At 53.0% G+C, this 11978-nt stretch overlaps 1 protein-coding gene across 3 annotated transcripts in view; it reads right to left on the reverse strand.

Annotated features, from left to right (window-relative positions):
• Nucleotides 1–6489, reverse strand: part of PODXL (podocalyxin like) — a 55733-nt gene extending 49244 nt beyond the window's left edge. The window contains exons 1-2 of one of the 3 annotated variants that reach the window (XM_025379567.1): nt 6122–6479; nt 5557–5563 (exon numbers count right to left, since the gene is read on the reverse strand). Coding sequence is in view for 2 of the 3 variants with exons in the window: in XM_025379565.1 (XP_025235350.1) it covers nt 5979–6027; nt 6188–6234 (96 nt within the window). In the remaining variant the exon portion in view is untranslated. Of the gene's footprint in view, nt 1–5556; nt 5564–5978; nt 6028–6121 lie in introns of all 3 variants that reach the window. The other 2 variants (XM_025379565.1, XM_025379566.1) reach the window with 2 other exon arrangements.
• Between the last annotated feature and the right edge of the window lie 5489 nt (nt 6490–11978).

Below are 11978 nucleotides of genomic sequence, written 5' to 3' on the forward strand. Positions count from 1 at the left end.
TTGTCCCGCAAACATTTCTTAACCACCTATTTGGCTAGAGGCCGTGGACATGACGGGGGTCTCAGCCAGTGGACCAGTGGCAAACACAGACATATATAGGCATAATGCATGGTGGCCAGTACTATGGCACAGTATTCCAGGCACCCTTAGGAGCCTAACTCTTAAATAGCAAAGTGACCCCAAGCCTCAATTTACCCTGATGGTAGAGGGGTAGGGAAAGAGATGTGGGCACAGTACAGTTTGTCACCATCCTAAAATCCTTTTTAAAGAGGCTTTTCACCAGGCGTGATGGTTCATGCCTGTAATCCTGGCACTGGGAGGCCGAGGTGGGCAGATCACTCAAGGTTAGGCATTCAAGACCAGCCTGGTCAACATGGTGAGACCCCATTTCTACAGAAATTAGCTGGGTGTGGTGGCACACGCCTGTAGTCCCAGCTACTCAGGAGGCTGAGGCAGGAGGATGTCTTGAATCTGGGAGGCAGGGGTTGCAGCAAGCCAAAACCATGCCACTGCACTCCATCCTGGGCAACAGAGCAAGACTCCATCTCAAAAAAAAAAAAAAAAAGGAAAATAAAAAATTATATAAAGGGGATTTGCTGAGTTTTTCCAATTCCCAGGAGGGAATCAGCACTGAAAGGGCTGAGTTCTATTCTGGTACCCACAGCTGACACATATGCGCACGTGTACACACATACATGCACGCACACACACATACATGCACATGCACACGTGCACACACACACAGGTGTGCACACCCATCTCCTGGAAAGCCATTTATTGAGAGTCACTGGCAACTTGGTCAAATGAACCTACCTCCCTGGCCTGCAATCCCCCATCTGAAACAAGCAGGTTGTAGCAGATGATTTCCAGAAGGCTCCGCAGCTCTAGAATTCTGTGTCCTATGATTTTCTGGCTCATTTAGAAGTGGTGTGGAAAGTACCCTTTGCCAACTGAGTTACACATTGCACACAGCCCGCAGGCTGCCTACTCGAAGCAGTCATATGGCAAATGTTATTGCAAATATGAAGAGGCTCCTTTAAGGGATCCTCTGTGTCGATTTTCTTGAAGGCTTTTCTTAAAGAGAATGCCCCCGTCATTTGGCCTGTGCAGGGTAGGAGTCACCATCCCGGATTTGCTACATCACTTGATTTCTTAACAGCACCATCAAGCAGACAGGACACATGATAAAGAGAGACCCATTCAACTTTGCCCGTGTTCCTGGGTCCGGGACACCCCATCAGCTGAGCTCCCTGCCCTGCTTCATGCCCAGTGGGTGCAAATAGGAAATGAGCCCAGAGCTGGGTAAAGAGCTTCTGGCTGAGGTCCGATGAAAGTGTCTAGGCAGGCTCAGGCTGGTGGGTAGGGATGGGCAGGGCAATGCCATTCTCTTTCTCTGACTATGTAGGAATGGCTTCCATTTTGGCTAGAGCAAAGCTTGCATTCAGCAGCCCTGAAGAGGGCCTCTGCCTCAAAGGGTGTGAAGAAGCAGCCCTTCCTGGAATAGGGGTCATCTAAGTCCCCTCCCAAGAAGTCCAGTGAACTGTAGACACAGTTCCTCCCACTTCCCTTAAGAGTGAAGGGCTCTGGGCCAGGCGCGGTGGCTCACGCCTATAATCCCAGCACTTTGGGAGGCTGAGGCAGGCAGAGCATGAGGACAGGAGATCGAGACCATCCTGGCTAACACGGTGAATCCCCGTCTCTACTAAAAAATACAAAAAAATTAGCCGGGCGTGGTGGCGGGCGCCTGTAGTCCTAGCTATTCGGGAGGCTGAGGCAGGAGAATGGCCTGAACCCGGGAGATGGAGCTTGCAGTGAGCTGAGTTCTCACCACTGCACTCCAACCTGGGTGACAGAGCGAGACTCTTGTCTCCAAAAAAAAAAAGGAGTGAAGGGCTCTGAGTTAAGTGTTGAGCCCCAGTTCCAACAGGGGTCACCTGCCCCACAGAAGCCTTAAACCTCAGCAGTTGCTCCCACCAGCTCTGGCTGCTGGAGAACAAGCCCACTGGCCAGACATCTCTTCCCAGGATGCAAACTCCCCTTCCAGGGAGCCTGAAGCCAGGGCTGAGGCTGGTTCCCCTCGGTTCCACAGTCCAGCGTATCCCAAGCCACTGCTCAGCGCCTGGTGCTGGGCTGGGCCCTGGAGGGGCCAGTGAGTATGTTGCTGGCTCCTCGAGGGCCTCACCGCATGGCAGAAGAGACACACAGATCATGGAACACACGTTGGTTCTCCCTAGGAAACCAGGGAAGGCGTCTCAGAGATGACGCTTGAGGGCGGCTGGGAGTGACTCTTCCCCTTCCTCCCTGCAGGGGGGGAATTCTAACCACATGGAGTCCCCTTCCCCTCTCAGCTTCCACAGGGCAGTGGTGTCAAAATCCCGGGCAGCACCCTCCTCTCCCTTCAAACATGGGCTCCTGAGGAAAACCAGACTAGGGGCAGCCTCCATGCCTCTCCCTCACGTCTCTAGGCCTGGGGGACACCCTGAGGACCCTCCTGGGCAGGCCATGCTCCCCTCCTCAGCCCTTCTCTGGGTGACCACACCCCAAAGCTCTGGCCACAATGACACCAGGTGCTTCTGGGTCTTCCCTAGAAAGGCTGGCTCCTAATCCCCAATGTCCAGCTCACTCATGCCTCAGATCCTGTCCCAAGCTGCACCATGCTGGAGACACCCACATTCCCCCACCCCAGCCCTGGGCACCTTGTTTTTTTCCTTGAGTCAGGGTCTGCCTCTGTTGCCCAGGCTGGAGTACAGTGGCGTGATCTTGGCTCACTGCAACCTCCGACTCCCAGGTTCAAGCAATTCTCCTACCTCAGCCTCCCGAGTAGCTGGGACTACAGGCGTGTGCCACCACCATGCCCAGCTAATTTTTTTGTCTTTTTAGTAGAGACAGTCTTACTAGGTTGCCCAGGCTGGTCTTGAACTCCTAGAATCAAGCAATCCTCCCACCTTGGCCTCCCAAAGTTGCTGGGATTCCAGGTGTGAGCAGTCACGCCCTGCCACCGTGGAACTTTCTCTTCAGCTCTGAGAGCTGATCTCCCTAAAGCCTCAATGACCCCATCTCAAGAACTGCCATCACAGACTCCCCGTCCCTAGTCTGCATCTCCCCCTACATACTACAATGTGTAGAGCCTCAGCCACATTAGGAAACACTGACCCTTTTAATTTTAAAATCCCTATGTGAAAACCCCACCTCCTTCAGGAAGCTTTCTCCAGACCACCCCTTCCAAATCTTACACTTTTACGTATGCCTCCCTGTCCCACAGAGTGGCACTGGGGCTTCAGTTTTTATTATCATCCATCCACTGATACCCACAAACACTGGCAGAATCCCAACACCTGGGGTCCCTTAAACCCACCAGGTGCTCAATATATATGCTTACTAATCATCACAGCTATTTTCTGAGTGGTGGTCCTGAGTTGGGCGTAAAGTCAAGCCCATGATATATATACTCACTCATCTTCATAGCAACCCACAAGGTATTGCTGTTATTACTTTATAGATGAAGAAACTGAGGTTCAGGGAAGTCCCCTATTTTGTCCATGGTCACGCACATCTCTCTGACCCAAAGCCTGAGTGTTTCCACCCCACCAAGCAGCCTTTCTGTTGCCCAGAATTCATCCAATCAACATCAGATTGCCAATACTGAATCAGCTTGTCCTTTCGGTAGCTGAGGGAACACAGAACCCCAGATATCTTATCATGGCGGAACTAGAGTTCCCTTTGGTTTTTTATTCTGTCTCACAGATAAGGAAACGGAGGCACAGAGATGTGACTTACCATTGTGGTTCTGCCAGATGGTTATCAAACCGAAAAGCACGGAAAGAGGGTCTGATGAATTGTCCGGCCCCTAAGGAGAATGCTTTCTTTGCTGTAGGCTGCATGATCTGCCCAAATATTGGAAGGTAAGCTGGGGGAGAGGGGCAGGGATGGATCTGTCTGGGGATAATTCCTTTGTTGCAGAGACTCGAGCTATAAATCTTTCTTGCTTTGAATCAAATCACAGGATTCCAGCAGGTGAGGGGCAGTGTTTATGCTATTCCTGATGACAGCGGCCCAGGCGACCAGACCTTCAGAAGGACAGGGATGGAGCTGGCCTTACTGAGTCCCTAGAGGGTGGTGTAAAATGCACCATAGCTACCAAACAGACCAAGCTTGCCGCAACCCCCCTACCAAGACTTTTCTGGCCTCAATATATGCAAATCATCATCACCATCATGATCATCATCCTCCCCCCATCCCCCACTTAGCACTTTGCACTTTCCTAAGTGCTTCCCAACAGTGCTGCACACTGTAATGCACACAGTGCTCGGATGGGCCAGGTTACTTGCTGGTTATAGCAGGCACTGGGTTATGGTCATTTTTGTTTGCCACATACCAAGCTTCTGCCATGTGCCATGCCCCGTGCTAGGCTAGAAGTGGTGCTTCATGGAAGAGACATGGTTTCTGGCAGTGCCCAGGTGCCAGGAAAGACAGTCCCATCCATCCTTGAAGCCAGCAGTGAGCTGGAGTCAGAGCTTTGCCCACTGGTGGCTTAGGAACATTTCCTTTTAGGGCAGAACAGGGAGGGTCTGTCCCACAGCACCTCCCACTCCTCAAAGTGAGGGTGGCTCAGCCACCTTAAGCTCAGAAGCACTAGGGACTAACCCCTCTTTCCTGACACAGCCCAACGCCCTTCTGGGTGGTTCTAAGAGGCTTCCCAACAAAAGGTTCATATGAAGGCCCACCCTGAAGTCCAGCTGTCCCCAGAGAGTAGGGCTGAGGAGTGCCACCACACTCTGGTGTCATCTCAACCCTGCATGTCATGTGGCTCTTCAGTGATTGCCACCCTGAAAGCTGTTTTGACTGTTCCTCACACTGCAGCCCCTCTTCCGGGGACACACATTCTTCCCCCATTCTTCCCCCGCCAGGACCTTTCCTTTCTAGTCAGGCTGGTGGAGTCTCCCGCCGGCCACAGGAGGATGCCCACACCTGCCTGCTCCCTGAGTGCCAGCCCCTGCCCACTACCAAAGGTTTCCTGCGGTGTAGAGGAGAGACTGTACTGCCCTCCCATCTCCCCCGGCCCCTTGCAGTCCAGTCCCAAACCGCCAGCACTTGCTCGCGGCAGAGTCCCTTCCCTGTCTGTGCTGTCCCTGCAGTCCTCCTGGCCTAGGGTGATCACACCACCTCCCCTCTTTCTCCCTGCAGACACGTGCTCAGGTGGGCAAGAGAGAATGAGAAATGTGCTTCTCCCGGTCCTGATCCGACTCCGGCTGTTCCTAGGGGCTTAGGAACACCTGCTCTGGTTGAGTTTGCAGCCATCGCCTGTTCCCCCAAAGAGAATGAGTAACATTTCACCTTGAAAAGAAACAAGGAGGGAATGTTCTGAGGTACAGCTCTGTTCCGTGAGAGACAGGTACGGTTTCTAAGGTGTGTCTAAAATGCAGCTCAATCCTATTCTAGGAGAGAGAAGTTCCCGTTTGAACAACAGGATTCGAGGGGGTCTCACCACCGTAGCCACGCACTAAGAAGTGACTGCTTTGGGGACACGGAGATAGGACCCCCACTCAGCCAGGTGACTCTGGGACTATGGAAGGTCCACTTCCACAGTCTCTGTACCTGCCCCAGCACAGGCCCAGGGGGTTGAGCCTGCACACATTGCTTGGAAAACCCTCTCTGCAAATGGGTAAGCACATTGCCCGCGTGGGCAGTGGCTGGAGGCTTGTCACCTGCTTCAGGGACTTCCTCGGGAGCTTCTCGCCTGCCTCTTTGCCTGGAATTAACGAATACACAATATAGCCCCACATTCCCTCCAACACGAAGGAAAGGTGTAATCAGATCCCGAGGGTCCCGCAGAAGCGTCGAGCCTCGCGGTGCTGTCTCCCTTTTCTTTCCCAAGCAAACCCACTTAGCAACGGCGCGCCCCTGTCTGCCCGGGCAGAATCCACTGCCCACTCCTCCCGAGTGGAGACTGGAGACGAATCCACGCTCGGACTCTGCACCTGCCGCGTAGTGGAGTTTGGAGGGGGCGTGGAGGGTGCAAGGTCAGGGCTTCGTATGTGACCCCGGCGGCGACAGGGCTGCTCCGGGTCAGACCACGCGGCGCGTCGGGCTTCCCTGCAACCTGGCCGGGTAGGGGGCACACGGGCACGGTGGGGCATCCGGCGGAGCCCGGGCCGGCCACTCACCATCCTGGGAGGCCAGCAGCGGCGACAACAGCAGCAGCAGCAGCGCCGAGAGCGCCAGCGCGCAGCGCATCGTGTCCTCGCCTCTGGGCCGGGAGCAGGTGGCTGCGGGGCCGGCGGAGGGTCCGCGCGTCCGGGCGGTAGGAGCGTGGGCGCCGCTCGGGGAGGCCTGTGGGTGGCTCCGGCGACCGGGCTGTGGCCTGGGGCTCCCGGGTCGCGCTGCGCCGGCTCTTCCTCCCTACTGCTGCCGCAGAGCGGGGCTGGGGCGCAGAGCCAGCAGCAGAGGAGCGGCGGCGGCGGCTGCGTCCTGGGCGGCGTCTGCGCGGCTGCGGCCCCACTGGCGGCTGCGGCTACTCCTGGCCCGTCCCGTCCGCGCCGGCCCCCGCCCCCTCCCCTCCCCCTCCCCTCCCCCTCCCCCTCCCCTCCCCCTCCCCCAGGAGCCCGCCCGCGGCGGCGGCCGGGCAGGGCGGGGCCGGGGCTGGGCGGGCGCTGGGCCGTGAACAATGAGCAGAGGAGGAAACTCCGCCCTGGAGCTCGGCGGGCGGGAGGGCGGGCGGCCTCCGCGCCTTGGGGGGCTTTGAGTGTGTGCGCGCGGGCCGGGGCCGGGGGCTTCTGCGGGGCAGCTGGGCCCCGCCCACAGGTGTCCCCCCGAGTGCTTCTGAGTGGGCCTGGCGGGAACCCCCAGCACACAGCAGGGGCCCTCGCACTACGAGCAAATCCGGAGCCGGCGGACCTCCAACCTTGCGTGGTAACTGATAACCGTTCGCGGCCTCCCGGGCTGCGGCGTGTTCTGCAGCGACCCCGGAGAAGCTCATCTCCCACCTGCCAAGTGCAATTCACCTGCCGGCGGGCCCCCATCCCGCACTACTTCTGAGCGGGTCTCTGCAGCTGGGTGTGCACCGGGCAAGCTGGACTAATTCACTGCTTCACCTCTCCAAGGCTAGGTTCCTTACCTGTGAAATGGAGATGATGGTTAAAAAACAACAGCAACAATTTCAGGGATGAATGTGTGCCAGGCTTTACGTATATTAATTCGTTTGCTCTTCATGACAACCATATTTTTAGCCTCATTTTGCAGACAGGGAAATTGAGTCAAAAAGAAGTTAAGAAACTTCTGAGGTCACATAACAGGTAAGTGGCAAACCTGCCTCTGAGAGTAGTTTGGAGAAATACCGTGCCTGGAATATAGTAATTGCTCTGCAAGGAGTGGTTGTTACTTTTATTCCTGCTATATAAAGAACAGTTATAAAGATTTAGAACTTTTGGGTCAAAACAGACTTGGACTCAAAACCTAACTGTGCCAATCTGTTAATTGTAAAACCCTAGGCAAGTTATTCTCAGTACCTCATTTCTTTTCATCTGTAGAATAGGGATAATAACACCTACCTCAGGGGGTTGTTGGGAAACTTAAATGTGATCCTACAAGATAATACTTAGCTTAGGGCCAGGAACACAAAAGTCTCAATGAATGAAGTAGCTCGCGCTCCACGTGAGGATCAGAGATATTTGCACATTGCGGATGGGAGTGAGTTTTGGAGAATTCCGTAAACTGAGTTTATCCGGCGAAAGAACAAAGAAGTTCGTCTCCCCTCCCCCGCTCCCCTCCTTTTTACCCCTGAAAGCTGCTTGGGAGACGCAGACCCCAGGACCGCCTGAGGAGGAGGCACATCAGAGCGGCCGGGAAGCGGAGGGGGCGAGGGGTGGTTAACCTTGGAACCGGGGTACGGCGTGAATTTGGCTCACGTGACTCCGGAGCTGCTAATCTGGAGTCTCTCTGCCAGATGGGGCTGGGTGGAGGGGTTTTCCCCAGGATCTAGCCGCGTCCCGGGGACGGGGCACTTCGTGAGCCCCTCAAGTCGGCTGTAAGCAGGCGATGCCTGCAGGGCAGTGCGTCCCTGCAGCCGCGAAGGAAGCTCTGGAGCCCTGGATGGGGTTCCGTGGCAGCCGGCCTCAAGCTTAGGAAGGGCTGACGGGGCTGTTTTCATCAGGAAGTTTCTGCAGGATCGTCTGGCCCCGTTTTCCACACCGCATATGGGAAAGACAGAGGGTGTTCCCGGTGTGTGTGTGTGTGTGTGTGACTATCTTTGATGTTTTTTTAGTACTGTTCCCCTGACATCATGTCAATAAAAGGCCTGTTTTCTTCTGAAACCAAGCAATATATACATATTTTTTTTAACTGGGATTTTTAAAAATGTGTATAGCACTCTGATTTAAACAGTGTTTTGCACTCAATCATTCAATTTCTCTAGAAACTCAGAAGCAATCACGTTAACTTTATAAAGAGAGCATATATTTTGAAGCTTAGGGCATTTGAAATGCACATGATTTGGGATTGGTGCCATTACAAGATCATGCAAAATTAAAATGAGAGCAGACATCTGGGCTTAGAGAAGACACAGAAAAGTGAGAATTGTGCTGAACTCTTCCCAGTATCCAACAGCCCCCCTCAACTTGTGTACAACGTGGCTTTCTGGAATGAAGCTGGCTGGGTTTTGAGGTCACTGGTGGCCAGTGAGATGAGCCAGCCTCAGGTGATTGGCCTGTGCCTTTGGCCCCATTTAGCATTGTGCTCCAACTAGTGAGTTCGCCAGCCCAGAACACCTGAGCTTATATTTGAAACCCAAAGCACTTTATGGATGCTGTTTTTGAAGCTTTTCATCAGGAAGTTTGCAGGATCATTCCTTCTGAGGTTTGTTGCATTTTGGTTATTTTCCTGGGTTCAAGCGATTCTCCTGCCTTAGCCTCCTGAGTAGCTAGAATTACAGGCATCCACCACCATACCCTGCTAATTTTGTATTTTTAGTAGAGATGGGGTTTCTCCATGTTGGTCAGGCTGGTCTGGAACTCCCGACCTCGGGTGATCTGCCCTCCTCGGTCTCCCAGAGTGCTGGGATTCCTGGCGAGAACCACTGTGCCTGGCCTTCACATTTTTATCAATCAAATGGTTTTGCTGCCCCATGGGCGCAGAAGCCAATACTATGAAACACTAGCTTTTGAGAAAGTAGTGGCTTTGTTTGCAAAACTGGTCAGCAAAGAGACAGGAGTGAATTCAAATCTGTCTCCCCAGCCGGGCATGGTGACTCATGCCTTTAATCCCAGAACTTTGGGAGGCCGAAGTGGGCAGATCACCTGAGGTCAGGAGTTTGAGACCAGCCCAGCCAACATGGTGAAACCCCATCTCTACTAAAAATACAAAAAATAGCCAGGCTTGGTGGCATGCGTCTGTAATCCCAGCTACTTAGGAGGCTGAGGCTGGAGAATTGCTTGAACCTGGGAGGTGGAGGGTGCAGTGAGCTGAGATTGCACCACTGCACTGCAGCCTGGGCAACAGAGCAAGACTGCATCTCAAAAATAAAAGAAAAAATGTCTCCCCGATTTGGGACCTGGGGTAAATTTATGGGATCCAAAGGCAAGGGAAAAGATTTGGGAATGTTGACCTGACAGAATCTGATTGGAGGGCTTTAAATTTGACCATTTGGCCAGACGCGGTGGCTCACGCCTGTAATCCCAGCACTTTGGGAGGCCGAGGCGGGTGGATCACGAGGTCAGGAGATCGAGACCATCCTGGCGAACACGGTGAAACCCTGTCTCTACTAAAAATACAAAAAAAATTAGCCAGGCATGGTGTCAGGCACCTGTAGTCCCAGCTACTCAGGAGGCTGAGGCAGGAGAATGGCGTGAACCCGGGAGGCGGAGCTTGCAGTAAGCCAAGATCGTGCCACTGCACTCCAGCCTGGGTGACAGAGCGAGACTGCATCTCTAAATAAATAAATAAATAAATAAATAAATGTGACCATATACAGAAAGGTATGTTGAGGTGGACTTTTAGCCCCACATCTTCCAAGCCATTGTACCTCTGGCTTCTGAGAGAGTTCTGGCATTCGGGTTCCCATCAAGTCTCTTAGTCATTTTAGTTCCAGGGGAGATTTCTATTGCTCATGCTGGGGGCAACATGACATTTTGTTATCAACAGAGTAAGCCCAGTTTGGGCTTGTCCCTCAGTTACAACATCATACATACAGATACAGATCTATAGATACAGATCTTGAATGCAAATATGAATGTCACCTGGAAGATATTACGCAGGAACCCATGGCACAAGGTTACACATTTTTCCATGGCCCCTGGCTGTCAATGTTAGGGGTCATAATTCTCTGCCCCAGGTGCAATTTGGTGATGTTGTTTACGTAAGTGCATCCCTAAGTACAGACTCAGTAAGTCCTCTTGACCCTCTTCCTAAGTAATATTGATCCCTAGACACAACATCTAGGGGTGAGACAGACTGTCCGCTACCACATCCCCCAGTAAAAGATGAGTGCACACATGTATCCATCCTGAAGCTACACCTCCTACTTGTAAGGAGCTAGGGATGCTCTTACCTGGGCTTTCTAATCACGGACCTCTGAGTTCCTTGTGGGTTGGAGCAGTGTTTACTTCATCTTGGAATCCAGTGCCCAGTATGGTGGTGTCTGACCCCAAGCAGGTGCATGATATTCAAAGGCTGCATGGATGAAGAAGTGATTGGATTTTATCTCCAAGGTTGGGTTACCCCTGACTGCCAAGTTGTGTGGTTCTATGAATGTCAGCTGGGACTCAAGTTGGGCAGCTCACCCCAAAGTCATGCCTCTATGTACTATTATTCAATAACATTGACTCTAACAGGCAGAGTGTGCTAGGTTCTGTGCACTGGGCTGAGAATGCAACCCTGTACACAAACATGACTAACGTGTAGTAGGGGCTGTAACACCGGCATGGGTGGGCATGTGGGAAGTGGAGAGCAGGATGGCTCAGCCCCACCTGGGGAGGTCAAGGAAGGCTCCAGAGGAGGGAACTGGGTCTCGGAGGAGTTGTAGGACTTCACCAAGGGAAGAGTGAAAGGGAGGGCTTTTTGGGCAGATGGAACAAGATCTACAGGTATTTTGCCCTCAGCAGAGCATAGGATTTGTGGGGGTGATGGGAGATGAGGCTTGGGAGGTGGGTAAAGGTGAGATGCTTAGACAATGAAGAGTCACTACAGGGTTTCAGCTGGAAGGGGCAAGACCAGCTTTTCTTTTCCTTTTTTTTTTTTTTTCCTGAGACAGAGTCTTGCTTTGTCAACCAGGCTGGGGTACAGTGGTGCGATCTCAGCTCACTGCAACCTCCACCTGCCAGGTTCGAGCAATTCTCCTGCCTCAGCCTCTTGAGTAATTGGGATTACTGGCCCATGCCACCATGCCCAGCTACTTTTTTTTTTTTTTTATTCTTAGTAGAGATGGGGTTTCACCATGTAGGCCAGGCTGGTCTCGAACTCCTGACCTCATGATCTGCCCACCTTGGCCTCCCAAAGTGCTGGGATTACAGGCATGAGCCACTGCACCTGGCCTCAAGATCAGCTTTTCATGAGAGAAAGATCATTCTAGCTGCAGTGGACTTAGGAAGGGTGGGCTGATGTGAGGTGGGAGGTGAGCACAGCATTTGGGGAGGCTAGTGCAGCTGTCCCTAAAGGGCCTGCCCTCAGACAGTGGTGGTGGGAAAGAAGAGAAGGGCCTGATGCAAGAGGTATCTGAGGGTAGCATTGATATAGGACTCAGTGGCCCACTGGATGTGGACATGGTATGTGGGCTGGTGTGTGTGGTATGTTGAGGGCAGAAAGACGTGGCAGGACTGCATGAATTATCTGAGTGCCATGGTTGGAGGGAGAGCAAATGGAACAAACCATGATGGAGAATATAAGAAGAGAAGCAAATGTGGGAGAAGAAAATGATGGGTCCAATTTCAAGCAGGTTGACTATGAAGACCCATGGCCATGTCTCAAAGTTATATCCAAGACAAGACTCA

The sequence above is a fragment of the Theropithecus gelada genome, chromosome 3 (assembly GCF_003255815.1).
Source record: "Theropithecus gelada isolate Dixy chromosome 3, Tgel_1.0, whole genome shotgun sequence".
Lineage (NCBI taxonomy): Eukaryota > Metazoa > Chordata > Mammalia > Primates > Cercopithecidae > Theropithecus > Theropithecus gelada.